We start from the raw sequence: 21,820 nt of genomic DNA on the forward strand, positions 1-21,820 counted from the left end.
TTATAGGGATTTTAAGTTATTTACATATTGCTTTAAGTTTCTTATGCAAAAATAATTTTACTTGTTACGCTCTTTTAAAACAAGAAAGCGAAACAGCGAGCAAAAGCTATATAATTTCGCCACCCCTAACAACTTCGGAGATAACGCTGGAACGTAAATTAATCTCACCGCAGGCTCCGTCAAAGGCGGGCGCGGAGGTTACCTAGACATTCTGTAATCCTGATACACCCCCCCCCCTACTTTTACTTTCCTGCTCTGCTAAAATATTAACTAACTTGCATAAGTTATGCGGGCGAGTCCCCCTTGGCCCCAGGGAGGAGGTGAATGCACTCGAGGGGACCAATAGCGGTGCAGGGATAATATTTCAGCTAGTAAAATACTAGTGGTTTATGCAGTTCAATGGTCGCGTTGCAACCATTTATGAAGAACGTTTTTATTACTTTGGAGGGTTTTTTTAGATGAGAGTGGTTTTGTGAGGTTGAATTAGCAGTGAAATAAACTTACATATGTTGCGGATGTTTTTTATCAAGTTCGTTATTTAAACTTTACCGTACAAAATATTATTTTAAGCATTGCTACGTCGTGAACATTTTATTTTTTTTACTAATAAAAAAGGGAAATCAAAAGAACTTTATTCACAGATAAAATAGATAATTTAGTAACTTTCGTAGTTTTAGTTTTTACAGATTAAAAAATGTATACGGTTTGTTATTAAAGAAAAATATATTTTTCCTGTTAAAAAATACCTATATAATTGGTTAGAAAAACTATTTACCCACTGAATGATAAGATAGATACAGTTATCGCCCTACATTAGATTTTCATTTTTCCTTTACTTGATAAATAATTAAGAACTTTTGTATTTTTAAGTTATTAAAATTTAAAGTACTACTTTAAATCTCAGCCAGTTATTTTGAAATTGGACACAAAGACATGTGGCTTATTTTTACTGACAGAAGGAAATAATCAAGAAAATGGGATTAATGTTTTGTAAATATCTTCTTCAACGTGGATTAGCAATTTTTACGATTTCGGTGCGCAAGCACATCAACCCGAAAACAAACTACTTACTAATAATACATTGTGTTAAATACAAATATAAAATCAAGAAATGCAAAATATATTAAATAATATTATAGAAAATTTCATTAAATTCGTTTTAGTATATAATCAAGTAATATTATTAAAGTATTCATGTACATATTAGAAGCTACATATTATATATACTACGGCTCAGACATTTACCTGTTTAGATGTTACAAGTCAACTCTAATGTACCTACGATTCCGTAAACAGGAATTTGTTATTTGCGATCTTATTTATTAAAATTATTTATTTTATTTTGTATCTTTGCATCGATTAAGTAATTTAAAACATCGCGAACAAAATGTGTGTATTTTAAGAACGCAGATAGGACCTGTTTTCAATGTGACCGCGGCCACGGTGGTCGAGGAAGTATTCGACTGATGGCTTTATGGCGTATGACGTCATTTCATGGTAGCATTTCTGTTACCATAGAATATTACATAATGATCTAATTTATACTATTAACATATATAGAAGATAATCTTATTTTAATATATATGTTTTTAGATTTCTTTTGATTGTTTTTAAATAAATTACGAACTGTGCTATACATTTACATATAATCAATTTTATATTTGTTTTACCAACAGAAAGCGAAGGACAATATTATGTTAATAAATACTTATAGTTTCAATGCGTGGATGTTTTCTATTCAAGCAGATTCTTGTTTTATCTGTATCAATAAATAATGTTGAAAAACTTGATATTGTCAATAGAGCAATTCGCACTTGTAATAACAAACAGTTTAAAGGAAGTCGATATATATAAGTGTAACAAAGGAATTAGAACTTTATATTGTTACTTATAAGATTCATTTGAGAACATTAATCTGATTCGGGAAATCTTACGAGATGGCTGACGTCAAAGTCTTACATCCGGGAAGCTTCTGCTATTTCAAACAGCGACGGCCGCTTGAAGGACCTCCGCTTCTTATAATTTGTATGAAATGAAAGGTCTTAAAATTCTGGTTATAGACCGTCACAATTATATAGGTATCCATATCAAGTAGAACGAACAATGATTGAATATAATATCGTTCATTATTGTTTTTTTTTCTTAAGGATATCTATATAAAGATTAAAGATGATAAAAATGTCTCTCATACAATTTCAAAAAGTATTTAATCGTTTTTTTTGGCAGGGCAACGTTTGCGTCAATTTGTAAATCCTCTGGTCACCTTCACGTTTCTCTGGTGTTGTTTACATGTAAATAAAGCTGGTCATTTAGATGTTTTAAAAATAATATATCGTGGAGAGCAATCCGAATGTTTCCGCGCTCAAAATAATCGAGCACCAATGGAGCTCGCGGCTTCATGTATCAAATAATATATAATATGAATAACTTAATTTAAAATATTACATTACTAAATAATGATTAAAAGATTACCTTTTTTATTTATCATCGATTCACTGTAACAGCAATAAAAAACACAGAATGTATTAAAAATAGCTTGACAAGATCGGGCAGGGAGAACGATCAAAGATGGCGTCGGAAAAGCGCGGGCACTTTCCCCGCGCGGGAAACGAAAGAAAGTCGTGCTGCGAAATGGAAACTGTTGCGATTACGTTGATAACATGTTTATCTTACATTAATAACTGCACGCCGCGCGAATGCCAAACTAGATACGTGTTATGTTTCCGTTCGAATTGCATATAATGTATGCAAGTTGCAACGCGTTCAATGTTTTATATTATTAGTGAATCAAAATAAAATGTCGGGTATTTATTATATTTTAGAGTTAATTAAAAAGGTCATTTAATAAGTCGTTAGCTTATCGAAAATTCGTTTTTGTGTATGCCAATAAGAGGCGCTGGTTACGCAACCCGTGACTCATGGCTGGAAAGGCCGCTGTCAAAACATTGTTTATCCGGTCACTTCGCGTGCTCGTACCAAATAAGTATCGGATAGGTTACAAAATTATTTGCCAATCAAAAAAGCATTGCGTGGAATCTATGATTTGTAGGCCCAATTTATTTTTAATTAAAAATTACATTTCTAAATTTTTTTTTTTTTTTATTGCTTTGCCGGTTCAATAAGATGGAAAGTACTATAGATAAAGTAACCGTAGTACAACCGCATTGAAATAGATCTGCTACCGGGCTATCATGCGCGTGCGCAGCCTAACTGGGTCAGCGGCGAAGGGCGATGCGTCTCCCACTCCCGCTAGTGTTGCTACGTCCGGGTGGATATTAAAACAATCATTTATTATTTATGAGATTAATTATTATGTAAACAAAGGAAGTATGTACATATTTACTATATTTAGATACTAATTATTAAGCATCAAAGGATATGAGTTACTTTATTATTTAAAATTTCAATTTTCAAACGTTCATATCAGAAATAATAGTATAACAAGAAAATATTTAAAAACAAGAAAAATAAACATGGCGACGACTTGAGGAGCCAGCAATATTTTACATGCCAGCGATTCAAAGTTTTGCAACCTATTGTCTATTAGTCATGTCCTAAAAGCTCGGTTTCGTTCGGTTGCATTATTTTTTTTCACCTTGGAATAGAACAGCGGGTCGGCAGCCTACGTGCAGCCTCGGTCAGGCGCTAATGCTACTCATGGTCGAACGAACATTTCGAGCTAAACAAAATATTTTCAAGCCATTGTAACCTTTATTAACGGTCTCAGAAAGATTGATTTGCTCTTACGGTATTTAAATATGGTTTGTCGTATCATAAACATTATATTTTTTGTCACTGGTTGATTAGACTAGGCAGTTTGTATTTGTCACGAGCAGAAAAAAAAACAAAAATATTTACTAAATAAAATAGGTCATGACAGTTATTTTGAGCGGCAAATTTTATTTAACTTGCGTTGTGTAATTTGTGTAAAGTTTATTTTTTCATATAAAATTGAATAATTTTAATTTCGTTTTCAATAATAATTTGCTTTAGTCTTCTGAAAATAAAAAAATGCAATGACCGTAAATATGTAAGTTTGGTGTTTTTGTGCCGGTAGAGTTTTTACGTATCAATAATGTAACCGGCCAATTTGTCGAATTATAGTGACGTAAAATTTGAAGGCTACTCACGTAATTTTATTCATAACCAAATCTTACGTGTTTATCGCATATTGCATTACTGTTGATAAGCTACAAGCAGATAAGTTATCGCGATACGATACTCGTAGGAAACAAGAAATAGGGACAAGGATATAGCTGCTTCAGATATGTTTGTTTGTTATTGTCGAATTCCGTACGCGTGTAATAGTTGCAACACACCATAAAAAACAATATTTATTTGTTTCCTTAAACAACTAATTAAGGACACAGTTTATATTTAACTGTAATAAAGGAGAAAACCGGAAAAAACGTAAAAAGTGTCAACGAGAACGAAGTTGCGCGTCACTATGGTCGGCCATGTTTGGTGCAGCGCGCGAAAGTGAGATTTCGCGCGAACGGTGCATCGCGGCTCCCTTGACCTGGTTCCCCTCCCGGCGACCGTAAACAGATAGATGTTAGCTCTGAACTAGGTACGCGTAGCTATAGTTAAATAGATCCATGCGTGTCAGTAACATAATATGCTTCTGTATTTACGTTTCATACTTCATGTTGGATGTATTATATATTAAATATTAGTTTTGGTTTTTCCAAACATACAAACGTTGTCTAAATCGTCCTAAAAAACATGTATCTTTCAAGTAATCTTAACTTGATGTCGTCTGTAAAAAATGCGTCTTACGATTATATCGACACTAATCTACAACAAAAAATGTTTACATATTAACTACTTTTGCTATCTGCAGTTTGTCCTGCTTCCAATTGAAAGGTTAATGGAAATATTTTTCAGGGATTTATTTACGAAATAGTTATCGTTATTGATGAAATTAGAACGTGTTGTAACATCAGACTTTGTGGCATTTAGTTTATAACTTTTCAAACACATTTTTTTAAAGATAAAACGTGTCCGTTCGATTTTTTGGTATTTCATAACGACTTAATCGTCTATAAGGTTTATTTATGTAAGATTGTTCCAGTGTAAACCGCAGCAAACCGGTAAGGAATGTAAGGCGGAAACGTTAGCCAATCTTACAACAAGTGGGCGCTGGATTCGGTCACGGTATCCGACGAACGTAGATACAAAAAAAAATCACTTTCATTTAAAAAATCATAATTTAAATTTACGACAAATATTCTTATTATATTGTTAAAATTTAAAAAAAAATAATTATAAGAATTATTAAAATGAGCAGATAATTTAATATATTTTACAAATTTGATATAATCCGACTACTTATGTTGTATGACCTCATTGACATGTGGTGATGACGAGCAAAATATTTTATCTGTGGTTGGGATGAATGAATGGGGTCCAAGGCGTTATTTAAAGCTCGTATGTTTTCCTGTTTATGTGCGCATGCAAAACGTCATTGCGTAACATAGACAATGTCTTTAATTCTGTGTTACGATAAACACCGGTTTTTATTGACCAACACTACGCGCACCCGTGTGCGTTGTCCTTTACTACGTTGATGAATTTTAATTACAAAAATACATGTTATCACAGATATTCTAAATACTTTATTTAAATTTAGAATGTTTTGTTTCCATTGGATTAAGTGAGTAGTTAAATGTAGCATCATCGAGATACCGGATGTTGGTTAAGAGATGAAGGAAGCCGATATAACAATAATATGAGTATTGTTGTGTCAAAACAGGCAAAGGAAGCGCTGGTAACAATATTGTTTGCAGTATCTCTGTTTGTTTGTTTGTTCTGCGCGTGCGCAACTCTGCGGCGGTATTTCGTAGTATCCGGTAAAAGTACAGTACATTCGGCGAACGTGCTATATAACAAGTTTTAGCAATGTTATCCCTTTTTACTTTAAATTCGTTTAATGATAGCGTTTGTATAATGTTTCTGTCATCTTTAAAATTAATTCTAGACTTTCAAAATTATTATTTGTACAGCGTACAATAGTATCGCGTTTATGCGCCCTATGGTAAAATAACAAATAAGACGATAAAATATTTGACTATATATTCGCTATATACTTGAAGGTGTCCAAAAGAAAATATTCAATTAGTCGTGACATAGAAGGTGTGTATATTGAGTTAAAAACTTAAATTAACAAATGAGATTTAAAAAAAAAATATATAGTTTAAGAATTTTATCATCAAGTTCAGTTTTTTTTTCAACTTAGCGTAATAGCGCTCAAACAGGATATTGCTCCAATATCTAATGATATTGATGCCGGAAATGGAGTCGTTAACCGAATTTTATAATCGTCAGCCATGAATAAATGGTAAAATATTTAATTTATACAATATAGAACACTGTGTCGTTTTTAGTTAAATATTAAGCATAGAAATAAATCTTTAGTATAAGACATATGCACGTGTCGTTCAGGGTTGAATTCAATTATAGCTATATATTATATATGTGATTATATATTACATTAATTTGATGTGTTGTTTGTTGCTTATGTTGCTCAGTCACGTAATATTAATCGAGGGATTGGGATGAAATATAGAATAGAGATAGAATATATGTCACAAAGCGGTAGCTAGTATATTATAATCGACATATTAAGCATATTTTAATTATTATTAAATGATTACAAAACTTCTGTAATAAGAAAGAATATAACTGTTACATGTGTACTCGTTATAAAGGTTTTCAGAATTCTCAGTACTTACTTTTGAGCCGGCGTTTTTCAACACCGCTTACTTAATATCCGTATGTCGTAATACTACTCTATGTTTAATATCGTCCGTATGAATATCGGAATAAGGTTCATTATGGTTAAACGGAACCTTGAGAACGCCTACCATACGTTACTAAATCCTTTCGAACTTTTGTTCCGCGGTTCGTCAACACCTACATTCATTAAGCTGAATCGCGCAATTTAAGTTTTTACACACTGCAGTATAATATAAAGAGTTTTTATCTCTAATCAACTTACACGTAATCGAATTTATACAGGATGTATATTTTTTAATTAAGAATAAAAAATTAGAAACAAAATTAGCGTATTGTGTTTGTTGTACTGTACTGAAACTTGTACGGTAATAAATGATTCCCTTAGACGAATAGCTCACACGTACGACGAAACCTAGAAATAATTTCATTGAATAAATAAAGGCGAAAATCGATTGCGATGTCTTTTAGAAACGTCTGGAAAGCCCGAATTGACCTTTAGGCCGGTGTTTTGTGTAGAATAAGCAATAAGTCTTCGAGCAACTTTGGGTGCAAAAAAGTTAACACAACGCCTAGTATTTGTTAGCTCCGTTCTTTGTAGTTTGAGGTAACGCTCGTAAGTTCACACAAAGCGTAGAAGCAAACGGGATAGAATTCTTGTAATGTGTTTACAAATAATGAGATAATTTGATAAGGATAAAATTGATTTAACAATTGTTTTACATGAAAACATTAATCGTCGACATCGCAAGTTACTTACTATGAAGTTATATAGCTACTGTTTATTTTTATATTTATTATCATATCAAAATATAAAGCTAAATTGGTAAAATTACAAAATACATAAACATACATAAGTGTATATAAAACTGACAGCTTGGCTTCGATTCTAACATAGATTTTAGTATTTTTATAAAAATGATTAATTAATTTATTATATTTATTTATCGTTTTGTATTGTACACAATGTCTTGTATGAAGAGGAAAATGTGTGTGTCAGTGTGAGTGGCAGGAAACTATGATGACATCACAGATAGCATTATTACCGCCTTGATGACGCATTTGTAGACTAGACGTGGTATTATTAAATCCTCACCTTTTAATAATCTACTTAATAATGTATTTATAAAGTTATATTTACTTTAGTTAACAATGTTGTGTCTATAACTCTAAGAGAAATGCGTGGAATTCATTTAACACTACAAACGTTACAAGGTTTTGTTTGTTTAAAAAACAGGCAAGTATAAAGCCCAAACAGAAAGAACATACAATTTGCAATAGCAAAAAAAATAGTTTTCGGTATTGCAAAAAACATCTGCAAAGCATAGACAAAAGCAAAGGTACCGTTGCGAAATAAGGAATGACTATTAAAAATAAAAAAAACCGCGAAAAAATGCCGCCGAATCTTTTTTTTTTTCTTTTTAACAGTTAGGTCTTTTTTGTGTCGAGGGTGTACACCCGCTACTATACAGGTAGGTTTTTTATAACGCACGTTTTTGAAATTGGGTTAAGTATTTTTTTCTATGACAGATGAACTGAGCAAGGTGAGCGGTATATGGTTACGGAAACAGTTTTTGCTTACAAAAACGGTATGACCTTATTACCATTTTAGGGAATATCATCGTTTCACATGTTTAGAGCTGTGTAAAAAGTTTAAAGTGGTTTAAAATAATATTTGAGAAGAGCAACCACATTTTATCTCTTAGATATTATCATATATATGATTTTTACGACATATACCGCTTAATATTGGCTAATTCACGATACGTTTATCAAGTGCCTTGCGATAAGCTATAAATATACCGTTCTATAAATTATTCTAATATTTTCTTTATAATTAGACGACAATTCGTTTCAATTAGGTATTTTTTTTAAATAAGTTGTCGTTTTAAATTTTTTATGTCACCGTGAATAGGAATTCATTTCGCAAGATTTTTATTAAGAATATAATAATAAAGTCAACATTTTTTTATATCTTTTATCAAGAAGTGTGTTACCAAATAGTGCGGGGCCTCAATCCAACAGGTCGGCTACTAGTGTTGTGAAACCGTGGAGCCTTGTTCCACGGTTGAAGGTCGGCCAAACTGCGCGCGCGCAGATTCGCACTCTATAGCGTTGCACGTTCTTAATTATATGTTATTGTATTATAAAGATTATGTAGGCGTTGCATGCAAATTAATTAAGATAATTTTTGCATATGTTTATATGATTTTTAATAGCATTACTTAATCACTTAAAGGGAGTATTTCATAGAAACTGAGTTTGCGATTTTATTACTAATTTTACAACTGTGATAAACAGATTAAATGTTGTTGATTGAATTAAAAAGTTTTTATGTATAAGGACAGATGCGTCAGACCAACAAACACTTGTCTATTTGCTAAGAATAATATTATATTTTGTTTCGACTCGTTTTTCCCAAGTATTGTTCGGCGAGGAAGTTGTAAAACAGTTTATACATAGATTACCAATTGGCATTGTCGTAGGTTAGTTTATTTATTTAAAAAAAAACCTAAAAACGGATGCGCCGACGTCATTTGAATACTGAAAATGCATACTAAAAAACCTGAGTCTGAGTATGTTGTTGTGCCTCTCTTTCCTTTTGTTGTTATTTATTCACGACGGAAAGAGACGAGGATATTCCAGGAAGCTGGTTAAAAAAGGACAACCCTTCCACAACCCTGCTAAGCATTCTATTACTTAGTTTTGTCAAAATGTTGTATATAACGCTGCGTGTGATGAATTCTAAACCTAAACGAGGTTATATAGAGTTTATTTTTGATGCGCACAAAGAATGATTTTATTGTTTTCGAATGTGGATGGAATTAATATAATTCAGTTTTTTCATCTGTTTAAATTTCTTCGAACAGGTTCTGTTGTTTTGATCATAGAATTTATTTGATTGGAAGTGTTATCTATACTTTTATTTAGGTGAAATATATATGGCGGCGTAACAAAAAACTATTTGATTGTAGAATGAGTAGGATGACGTTGGACGTGACACTGATGAATAAGGAGACGGCTAACAGATATATTAGACGGAAGGAATGGACATGAAGCGTGCCGCACGTATGTAGTCGGTGGAACATTATAAATAGTCATAAGCTATAATTATTGAAATCCGATGATTGTACGTAGATTTGAACTGAAGCGATCATTACAAAGTAACTTATATAACGATGGTCTTTGATTTTTCGTAATATTATTTTTATTAATGTCGATATATCTGATATTAAAAATTACTAATAATTTCCACACTTTAAATAAACTACGAAATATACAGCTGATAGCTATATTTTGTTAAAACTTTGCACATGCCACTTCTATGTATGACAATATTCCGAGTTTCCAATCCTCAGTAGGTATCAACAGGCTATCAGCTAGTAATTGACGCTTCAAAAATAATTTATGCAAATATTTCTGAGAACATCGACCTTTGTCGGTAAACTCCGGGTAACTTATTTGTTGTCATGACCAACGCCCGAACTACCCGCGCGACATTGGACGTTGAAATTTTTGACTTAGAAAGCCAAAGATCTACACGAGATTTTTTATACTAACTGCAAAAGCCATCACCTCGTCGAAGTCGATCTAACCTCGTTATCGTAAACACTTTATATATAAAATCATTAATGTCTTAAATGATTATTTACTAAGTACATAACAGCCTGTAAATGTTCAACTGCTGGCGCAAAGCTCATGAGGAATAAAATAAATTATAAAAACAAATTAAGCACATGAAAACTCAGTGCTTGCTCAGGCTTGACCCCGCAATCTTGGTTAAGATTCACGTGTCCTAAGCACTATGCACTAGAGCATCTCAGTCCGATTTTGTTATTTAAAAACCTATAATAAGATGTAATTGTAAATAAAGTCGGTATTTAGTATTTCAACAAAACGTGAATTCCAATTTAAATATACGATACTGTCAGTAAGGTAATTTATAGTTCATGAATCGCTTCCAAAACTGGTTTTTAAGTGTTTCCACCGGGACATGATCTCCAAACGTGCTGGATTTGGTTAATAGATAGTTTAATCAAAATACGTCGTTATATTGCATTGTTTACGCGCTCCCATCCGTCTGTACTTCACGTGTTAAATATTAACATGCGTCAGGGATCCGCGAAGAAACGGTGAATCGACAAAATATTATTTATTTTCAAGAGTCGATTTTTAGTATTTGATTATTTATTTGCTTTTCGAAACTGGTAGAACGTAGTGGTAGTGACGATTCAATAACGCTTTTTTGTAAAGCTTATCTTGGATGTAAAAAAAAAAGACATAAGGGTAAGAAGAGGAAGCTACTAGGGGAGTTTTGATAAGAATTTTAGAAAGAGTGACGGTATATTTGAAGCAGATTTGTACGGAATCGATGTCACGTTGGTATCCTCCTGAGTTATTATTTTTTTAAGCCTTTCACTTCCGACCACAGGTATCGAAGGGATTTGATAGCCATTAGGTATTGGCAGCTGCGTGGGCGCAGATTTCCTGTATTCTTTGATACGCATGGGAAAGTTGATCATTTATTTTGTTCGTACACAGGTAGATATGACCCACTTCATTTAAAGACGTAAAGTCAAGTTATCTTGCTATATTTAAGTTGTAAAATCAATATACATATTACTATTATAATCAAATATAATATTGTCAATTCGAACGTTTTCCCATTTAGTGAAAAATTTAAAAAATAGAAATTATTAGAAATCTGTAATTAAAATATATTGAACATTAATTGAAAGTATAAATGTAATTCGATATATAAAACAAATCGTGTCCAATCAACGTCGCTCGTCAACTGTCCATACTCGGAAGTGACCGGGGCATCGAACTTGCAATACCGCGAATCCGCGATGATGCAGCATTATATGTGGTTTCGCTGACATCGCCTCTATAATAATGATTAAACAATTTTGTTTTGTTTTCAATAACTATATTCAAACCAGAACTATATAAATAAATATATTTGCATTTATTACCGTTTACGTAACCTAAGAGGTTAACATACGGACTTGTATACATACGAGTACGTATAAGTGAATTACATTTTTCCATTTGTAAAGCGGCGGTGTTTAAGAATTTTATAAAATCTGTATCCATAATCATTTTTTTTAAACGGCAAATTATATTATTATTCTACAATTTACAAATATGACTCAGTGATAGATATTTTGTTCATGCATAATTCATGTATAGCATAAATGTATATGTCTGCATTAAACGTAAATTTAAATGCTTGTCGTATATAATTGCATTTCCCAAGTCGATACCAAATGCGCAGTCAATAGTTTTCCTTCCTTATAGTATTAGCGTTTATTATAAAGCAACCAATTGCGATTTATTCTTATCAATTGATAAATGAATTATGTAATAATGATGTTTTCATATAAGTACTGTTTATTATGAATGAAATATAATAATGAAATATAATATAATAATTTGATTAAAAATATTTGCATTCTTATAAGTGTAAAATATTTGGCAGAATAAAATACAGTGCAATGATAAAATTCAGATAAAAAAGAAAAAAAAAATGTTTGATATTTCACGTAACATCACTTTTAGACTCAGCATTTTACCATTAGAGAATGTAATATTTAGTACTGAGTAATTAATAAAAATATTTGTAATAATACAAATATTTTATTTAGATAATAAATGAATCAAATTCTCGGTGCTATTTTGGGCTGAAGCCGCAGTAACGAGAGTCAAATTATAAGAAAAAAAAAGTAGTTGTTTTATGATATTCGGATTCTTAATACCTAAAAAAATTACATAATTAGTATCTTATGAGGTTTTCGATATTATCTGTCGTTAAACTTTGTGTTAAGTAATAATCTTCAATGATGTAATTCATTTATGTATCATTTTTATCTTTACGTGTTAGTTTTATTGACAAAAATGTAAATTGAGATTTTTAATTTAAAATGCATTTTATTCATTACATAATTTAAATTTATTATTTTTTTTTATTTCGTTGTTAATACAATGCAAATAATATTATTATCAGGTAACGTGACGTGTTGACACAGATAGTTTGACAGTTTACATTTATATATTTTCCGCATTATGTCAGTGACCTGTATGTATGTTAGGGCGACGCATATACTTCTTAGGCGGATACTTTCGAAACGCAAAATATGCATTTAATAATATGCCGATGTATTAAAGACTTCATTGTTCAACAAGAATTTGTTAACCAAACTTATTACGTTTTTAAGACTACAAATTGTATCGATTTATGAAAACGAAAAAAATAATTCCTTCGCTATTAAAATTCGAGTATATGAATATTAGTTATACACAAAATTAATTAATTTATTTTATAAATTTATTTATCGAGTAAACATAAAAGGTATCAAATTATAAAATATATAGTAATGAATCATCAATAAAAACTACAGATACAATAAACATCCTGAATGTGATGCACAACATGATTTTGATGCTGAGATACGTGCAACTTAGTATTCTTAAGTTCTGTCACTGATAATGACGTAACGTTTATATATCTATTACATTAATAGATGTAAACACGCCAACACTTTAATGATCAGCAATAATAAACAAAATTACCCTGTTTCGATAAATTGATTTGTTAAATGGCAATACTACACAACTGTCACACCCGTGTGTGCACGAAGCTGGTGTAATGTAATAGATTTTTTCGATCATTGTCAACATGTCTTGATTGAGCTCGCAGCATCCGCGGTATTCTTTCGGACAATACTGCATTGTGTGCACACATACTACGCTCGATATATGTGTACGTATTGAACTCGAAATTGAATTTTATAATGTGAAACTTAGTATAAGTTTACATGTGTTTGTTGTGAGACATTCTACGAAACTCGCTGCATCTTCTGTATAAGCGTTGTGTATATCACTTTATTAGTGTTTTCAGTAAGGCGTTACAAATAAAACCGTCTCCTCATTTATTAATGTAACGTTTTTCTATACTAATAAGTTTAAATACAGTTACAGTTGAACCCTCTTGTGATGTCATATCCGCTCGTATCCTTTTATAATCCTTTTATACTCCAAACTCCGAATCAACTGAATATCGTATAAAATTCTGTGTAATTTTCCTTTAATTCATAAAATTATATTGCAGTATTTTCCAATAAATAAAATAAATACAAATAAATAAATAAATATCTCTTAAATGTATCAAAATACATTTCAAATTACTCAATTATCAGATTTTGTTTCAAAAGTTTTTATAACTGTAAAATGGTTTGAAAAATGTAACAATGACACTGGTCATGCGTTTATCAAAGAATCATTAACCGATCATTGCGAAACTGATAAAACTCGGTCTTAATACCTTGTGTGTATTACAATAAAGCTATATGTAGGTCATACGTTTAAAAGTGATATTTGATATTTGTGGATTGGTAAATAGAGAAGACTCAGCACAATATCTGTTCTTATAATATTATAGTTACAGCTCATTGCTTACCCTAACTAGTAAACTATTGTAAAATAGTTGTAGTAGTAGTATAAAATAAAAATGGCAACTAAAAAGTAATGTTTCTAAAATTGAGTCAGCCTGAGATGTTAAGAATTGGTTAATTTTGACGAAAGCAACATCCGAAAATGTTAGACTAAAATAATAAACTATAAGATTATGTGATTTACCGGTTTACTTTTATATTAATGAATTCATTTAAGTATAACCTGTAATCATTGATATAAATTACAGTCATGGGATGCTGTAAATTGTATACAAAAGTGTATTTAAAAAAAAAGTATAACTACAGAGTTCCTCGCCGGTCCTTCTCAGTGGAGTCCATATTCCGGACTGGTTGTTACGATTCAAAAGTATAAACATATTTTCATTTAATTTTTATTAATATTATTAATAATCTTTTTTTTTATTTGCATTGAACAAATTTAATATTCAAACAAATTCTTTATTCAAGTAGGCTTATAAGGGCACTTTATTATATGGCTATTACTTATATTGTTGATATTTGAGGTAAAATTGCTACCAGAAATTGATAAGGATATTTATATCTCTATAACGTTTAAATAAATGAATAAATAAAAACATATTTGCTCAAGATATTGCTTATAAATCATAAGTATATCTTCAGCATAATCTAGTCGGTATTTTCAGAGATGTAGCTGTACGTAGCAGGCGTAGCGTCGCTACGAGCGTAGACGGGTTTACAGGTTTTTATTATTTGTTTAATGCAAAAAAAACATTTAGTTGTATTACTCGTATTTGTAACAGTGACATAGCATAAGCGTCTGCGTAAAGATAGATAAAAAAACTCGTTCTTAAAAATGTTATTACAAAATGTTTAATGTACATAGTGCACCAGTTGTAACATGTAAGTACCTAAATTGAATAATATATTGTAATCATTATCACATGCAATAAAGTGCGCCGGTACCCACGTACATAGTTTAGGCGAGATGACACATTTTTTTCAAAGAATGCGGAAAGTCAACCAACGCAATTGGGTCGCGTGCTATTTAAAACGACTTGCTTTCGAGAAATAAATAAGTTATTGTAGCATCCATTGCGGTTCTGTTAATCGTTAAGAACGGCTCACGTCAATCCAGACACACCTTTTTTCACTCATAAATAAGCCGAGAGTTAAATAATTACAAACGCCGGCTGAAACACTTGCCGACAGATACGCCGGCGTTAGCTGCGTGACGCTTCGGACAAAAAGTATGAACTTACTGTATCTTTTCATGAGGGATTTCTTGTAGGCTTTGCCGGAAATGGGATCCTCGCCAGGGCTGAGCCTGCCTGCGGAGTCATCCGATTCTGTGCCTGAGTCCCGGCCGGCGGCCAGGTAGTCCCGGGATTGTCTCAGGATAGCTTGTGCTCTGACATAGTCAGAGGGGTCCGCGAATGAGTGACGGGCGAACTCCCGTACAGTAATTTCTTTGCGCGTATGAACGGTCAAATCTAGTGGTGCATCAGCATCGTCCTCCGGTGAGGGTTCAGGGTAAGCCTTTCGGGCAGCAAGGGTGCGTGGTTCCGAATCCGCGCTCATCGCTCTACGATCCGCTACCGGTGATCGGCGCGTGTCAGGTCCAGCACTCGCCGGACGGCCCTCCACAGCCATCATGATTAATTATTCACACAGACACCATAATCACAAGCGTTTCCAGTTATGTCATATAGCGTAATGTGTAGTGTTGAAACCGCGCGCCGCGTCCGCCGGCGTTCGCGTCGAATTGCGGACTGATGTCCCAGTTTTGTCGACGAGTTCCACTGACTCGGTGAGCTCGCTTCGGCAACGTTCGGCGCCGCTCGGACACTTTCGTTTTCGTATCGTGGTTCATGTGTGCGTCTGTCTGCACACAGTTGCGTCCCGATCGTTGTAGGTGTGCGCGTGAGCTCCATTGGTGTGCGTCGAGCTTTTTCCACTTTCGTCAGCGAGCTTTCCTTAATTTCCCGAGTTGCCAGACGGGTTTTCATAGAAACCCGTCTGTTAAATATATATAATGCAAAACCCGTTGCTTTGATCTAACTACGCATGTTTTAGTATTAGAAAATGTATGTTAGGAAAATATTAGTTAGTATATTTAGTAATTGATGTAAAATCTCACGTTCCATGATATACTGTGGTATCATAAGAGTGAAATGTTTCTTGGGCGACCTACATCCAATGTGAGTCATCTCAACAAATCTGCGAGTGGCACGAATTTTACCGGATACATTATTCGTATTATGCAATATGTTATTGCGATAAATGATAAAACAATGATCTTAGAAACGCACATTACGGCAGGACAAAGTAGAGAAAATGTTGTCACGCATAAGAACCTACAAACATTCACACGAGCAACATGATAAAAACTACACATAATATAAATAAATACAAATATATTAGAATAAAATAATTATATCAAACCGGAACGCGAGTATCTACAGCACGATTTGCGTAACGAACCACGTAAACAAATTGTTTTTTTTTTTTTATCTAACGCCCGGGGCATTGACCGACTTTACAAATAAAATTGCGCGTGCGCTGACCACGTGACACACTGACTAAACCAGCGTAACACGGCCTACACTACCCCCGAGTTCTTATACTTTGTTGAAGTGATGTGCTGTGATGTACTAGTTTTCAAAGGCCATCGTTATATGGTGTATTTAGTTACAGTATATACGTAGAATGTAGAGGCAATGTCAAAGTTTTATTTGGCATATTATGTAGATAATATGGCGCAGGGCGGTTACTGTTGATACGAGTGTAGGTGGAGCGTGATGATGTTTTATGTAAACAAATAATCGACACTTGGCCTTCTAGACAATCAATGTTTAGCGGTTTATGTTCTATGAAATATTGTTGCAGTATAATATTTATATTATTGACTAAGACTAGGCAATAATAGACACAACATTGTACAGTAATAATAAATAAATTAAAATATAAATAAGTTAAGCGCTCATTTCGCGAATTTAATAAACGAGAACCTTCACTAACTTATTGTTTGAAAAAAATCGTCGTTATAATCTGAGTCAGTTTATTACCAAACCCGAGTCATTAGAGCAACATATTTATGTTTAAGTTTCACTATCGGCTTAATAAGTCACGTTACAATAATTAAACGTTAAAATGGTATGAATTTTTAACAATATTTATAGACGATCCGTGATTTTGGACCAAGACGGTCTAGTGTATTTTGATTTGAAAATAAAGGAAGTAAAACGTCGTGAGGCAACCTGCCTGTAAAGGATGATATTCTGCAAGTTAAACCTCATTAAGACAGCTATATTATATTTATAAAAGTGGCAACACTAATAAGATCTAGTTAAACATCAATGTCAAATGTACAGTCCGTTCTAATAAGAATCTAAGATGGACTCCATAATTATCTCTATCGGATACATCACGGGTCAAATGCTATCGAAACAGATCGGGCATTGAACCCGCTACCGCTTACGTAACAGAGTCCAGAATGATCTTGGATATAGAAATATTCGAATTACTCAAAAGAATTATATACGTGATTATTATGTGTTGTTAAATTAAACATATATTTTTTTATTAGCAAAATAATGTTAATTGATTATAACTTGGTTCTAGGATAAAAAAAACTATCACGGTGCGTAGTTTTATTAAAATATTTTCAGATTATATAATCATAAATATATGACGAAATAAGCATGAATACATGACTTTTTAAAAAAAGTATCGATAATAATATCAAATCAGATGAACATGTATTTTGTATATAGAAAAAACAAATATTTGGCCCCCAGAAAGTGTAACAACAGGCATAAGGACATAACTTCGCGCATTGGGGATGTAAGTAACTGTTAATATGTCATACAACGCCATTGTCTATCATACCATCAGGGGCACATTTGCCTGTTCGTGTTTTTTATAAAACACATTTATATATATATATACATATATATATATATATATATATATATATATATATATATATATATATATATATATATATATATATATATAGAATTATATATATTTATATAATTATATAATCTTATTGGTAGGTTACAGTTATGCAGAAGGTTCTGGAGAGTGTTTCAATAATCTTTATTTCTCACCTCACCTTGAATATGATGAGAAGCAAAAAGTACGTATCATAAAGTTTTCCTCCATCGCAACACAAAATTATTTCTAAACATAATTCAAGCGGTCCAATTGTTTCCCGATTTGGAACGTTACGAGTTCGCCTTGGCCCTAGAGCCATGTGTGTATGTGTACATGGGGCAAGGGATTATCAATCTATGTATATGAAAAGTTTTGCATATTTCAAATTTAGAATTAATTATTGTTTCATTCACTTCAACAAGTTTAATATCCATTACCGTGTTAAATATAAATGTTATACTTAAATTACATTTAATAAAACTCAGCACAGAACGGAACTTAGCTTTGGCAGAATAACTTAAAACAAAACAAATAAAAATGTAAACATTAAGGATCGGAATCGATCCGACGCTTAGATCATCAATCTTTCGCTTCCTTCGCGCCAATTTATCCGCGAGCGAGTGAGATAAATATAGGAATGTCAATGGGTGGGAATGAGACAAAACAAACCATAAAGCGATGTTGGGGATTCGTCCGTTCGGATAATCGCTGCGAATTGTAGGAGGAAGATGCAAGATATAATAATATTTTAAACGTTATATATACAATTATTTATTAATAATTGAAAGGTAAAATTCTGACCTAACAACATTTAAGCTGCCTATATTAACATTTTATAGTTAGTCTGTGTTGTCGTTACGCTCGACTTGTTATAAAACAGTTATAAACAATATCTATATTCAATTAAAGGTCATTTTTAATAACACAAATAACAAGAATAAAAAACATTTAGATAAGATTTTGAAGTAAGAATTTATTGAAGTATTCTTATTAGAAAAACATTTTTAGTAAATTTCTAGACGTAAATGAATTACAACTATTTCTATTTAAAATAAACATTGATCTTTGTTTGTTGGATAATTCGTATATATTTATCAACTTGTATTTGCTTTCGGAGACGAAATAATGATAAAGTTTGCTATGTAAAGTTTTATCACTATGCTTTTTTTTAATTAATCTAAAAATAATAAAACCAAAGGCGTTATCGATTAAAAAATTGAGAACATTACTGAAATATTTCTACCGATATTTAAGTACTGGAGTCGTCTATTGTCTAGCTACTAATAATTTCACAAAGAGAAGATTGAAATATTTTTCAATTAAATATAAATTATGTTCCAGATAATATTTTTAATTCAAGATAAACTAATGTACAGATATAAAATAACTATTCGTTCAACATCTTTATATATATTATTATAAAATGTAAATTAATAAAATAAAACGTGTATTTAAACAATGTTTAGCAATAAACGCAAGCTGTTGGAGATAAGAAATAAAAACTTTATTTCCATTTTTGAATAATTAAAAGTGCTTTAGAGCTATCCTATACAATACCTTCGACTAGTAACAAGCCTACCACAAACTGCTTTAATTGATCATAATTTACTGTTAAATACAACAGAAAAAGTTGCACGCATCTAAAAGAGAAATTTCAAAACGTAATTTCAAACTCGCGCAGCGTTTCCGAACTGATAGCGCGAGCAAGTGCAGTCGATGTACGGATTCAAGGCTACGGCGCCTGCGCACGCGCACACACCGCCACTCACACACACGCACTTATATGTAATTGGCAACGATTAGCACAGGAAGGCTGGTTTTGTATTTTTTTGTCATATAAATAGCATACACCTATCCGGTCAAGTTGGCGCCGGCTAGATTAGGATAACTTGACTCCATTTGTTACTTCATTTTTGCTACTTTTTCTACGACTTGTCGCCATATTTATTTTAGTGATGTTTATACTTAACACGATTGTATGACTTCTCGTTAAGTATTGCTCACGCAACGCACACACACTATATCAAAATATCAAATTAGGTTAATTTTTAAGTCGATAAAATGTATTCAACCATTAAATCTATTGAATCCATTTGAAATTCGCGACTCAAAATCCAAATTTTACTAGTGAATACTGAAATGTTTCATTTGTCTTAACAATTCATCTCGAATTTCCGGTGCAGCAAAGCAAATGTTTCGGTAGACATTCTCGGACGAATATTCAGCAGCGCACAGCGTAAGCTCAAATTTTGTAGGAGAATTGGCGTTTATTTATATTAGGCAGTTATCGAATACTAGTACTTTAATTTATTATAATGTTTAATATTTATTATAATTATATTTTTAATACATGAACTTTAATTCGATACATCAGTATATTTTGACAATAGTCGTGTTTGTCAAACATATTATATATAGCTGATATCTGACGGGCCGGTTGGCGTGGTTGGTAGATACTTGCTTTTCCCACCGAAGGTTGTGGGTTCGATTCCCACCCAGGACAGACATTTGTGTACATGAACATGTACGTTTGTCCTGAGGCTGGGAGTAATTATTTATATAAGTATGCATTTACAAAATAAAAGTAGTATATCAGTTGTCTGGTTTCCATAACACAAGCTCTGCTTAATTTGGGATCAGATGACCGTGTGTGAATAATGTCCCAGGATATTATTATTATTATTAATACAGCTTGTTAAATTTTTTAGTATGTAGTTTAAGAAGTGTGCAGTATTTTTGTACAATTAAAACGAAGTACTCGTAGTACTTTCGTTGTGCCATAAACAAAGTACAAGTACAAAGTGCACTGACATCGTCCGCCCGTTTATTTGTTTTTGTTGTTTATTTTGTACCTTTGTCTACTAATTTTATGAATAAATTATATACTTGGATAATTTAATAGGTTTAAGTTTTGTTGATGATGACATCTAGGCGTCGTCATGACGAACTATAGTAAAAGTCCCGCTGCAGTTTATCGCATGTTCGTTTTTTATCTATACGTCAGTAGGTTTTGAACGGTATATTACATTGGTATATTATTTAGTTAATTTTTAAGCGTATTTCTGAATAAGTTATCTCAGGTAGTTAAAATACAATGTCGTTTCAACACTACCGGTGAAAACAAATGAAAATAAAACAAAGTTGCCAAGCAGTCGTAACTTCTAGAATGTAATTGAGATAACATTAAAAAATAAAAAATAAAGCGAGTGTTCTTCAAACAATGAGACAATTCTTAAATCAAATACGATCGAGTGTTTACGCGCCAATAACTTGCCTTGGCGTGTGCAAACACTGGGAGGCAGATAATACTTAATTCCTTGTTACTAAATACATTACGAACATGACTTGGACTACAAAAGTGTAATATCGAAACATTATAATGCTTCATTCAATTTAAAAGAGTATAAATAATTCACAATATACGAACAATTCAACACTTAATTGCAAAGACGCAAACATTAGTTATTAAGATAATTATTAAATAGTTTCACAGCCGCGTAATTGTATAAATTCATCTCAACCACTAAAAAAAAACAAAATCTAATTATTAATCAAATTAATAAAAATATAAAATGTACATTAATTAATTATACAATCTACAAGATTTTGGGGGAGCCATTATAGATATACGTATATAGTTAAAAACTTTAGAAGGGAAAAAAAATATAACGTTAAATAATTTATATTATAAAATGAAACATTTATATTAC

General features: G+C 32.1%; 1 protein-coding gene across 5 annotated transcripts in view; it reads right to left on the reverse strand.

Moving 5' to 3' along the window:
* The window catches only part of LOC126778106 (ecdysone-induced protein 74EF), a 161,886-nt gene that overhangs the window by 33,304 nt on the left and 106,762 nt on the right, over window positions 1-21,820 (reverse strand). The window contains exon 1 of one of the 5 annotated variants that reach the window (XM_050501528.1): window positions 15,431-15,922. The exons of the other annotated variants lie outside the window; for them this stretch is intronic. Within the exon in view, the coding sequence (XP_050357485.1) occupies window positions 15,431-15,824 (394 nt within the window). The 5' untranslated portion in view covers window positions 15,825-15,922. Of the gene's footprint in view, window positions 1-15,430; window positions 15,923-21,820 lie in introns of those variants that run through there. 5 annotated transcript variants of the gene reach the window in all.

This window comes from Nymphalis io, chromosome 2 (assembly GCF_905147045.1).
Source record: "Nymphalis io chromosome 2, ilAglIoxx1.1, whole genome shotgun sequence".
NCBI classification, from domain to species: Eukaryota; Metazoa; Arthropoda; class Insecta; order Lepidoptera; family Nymphalidae; genus Nymphalis; species Nymphalis io.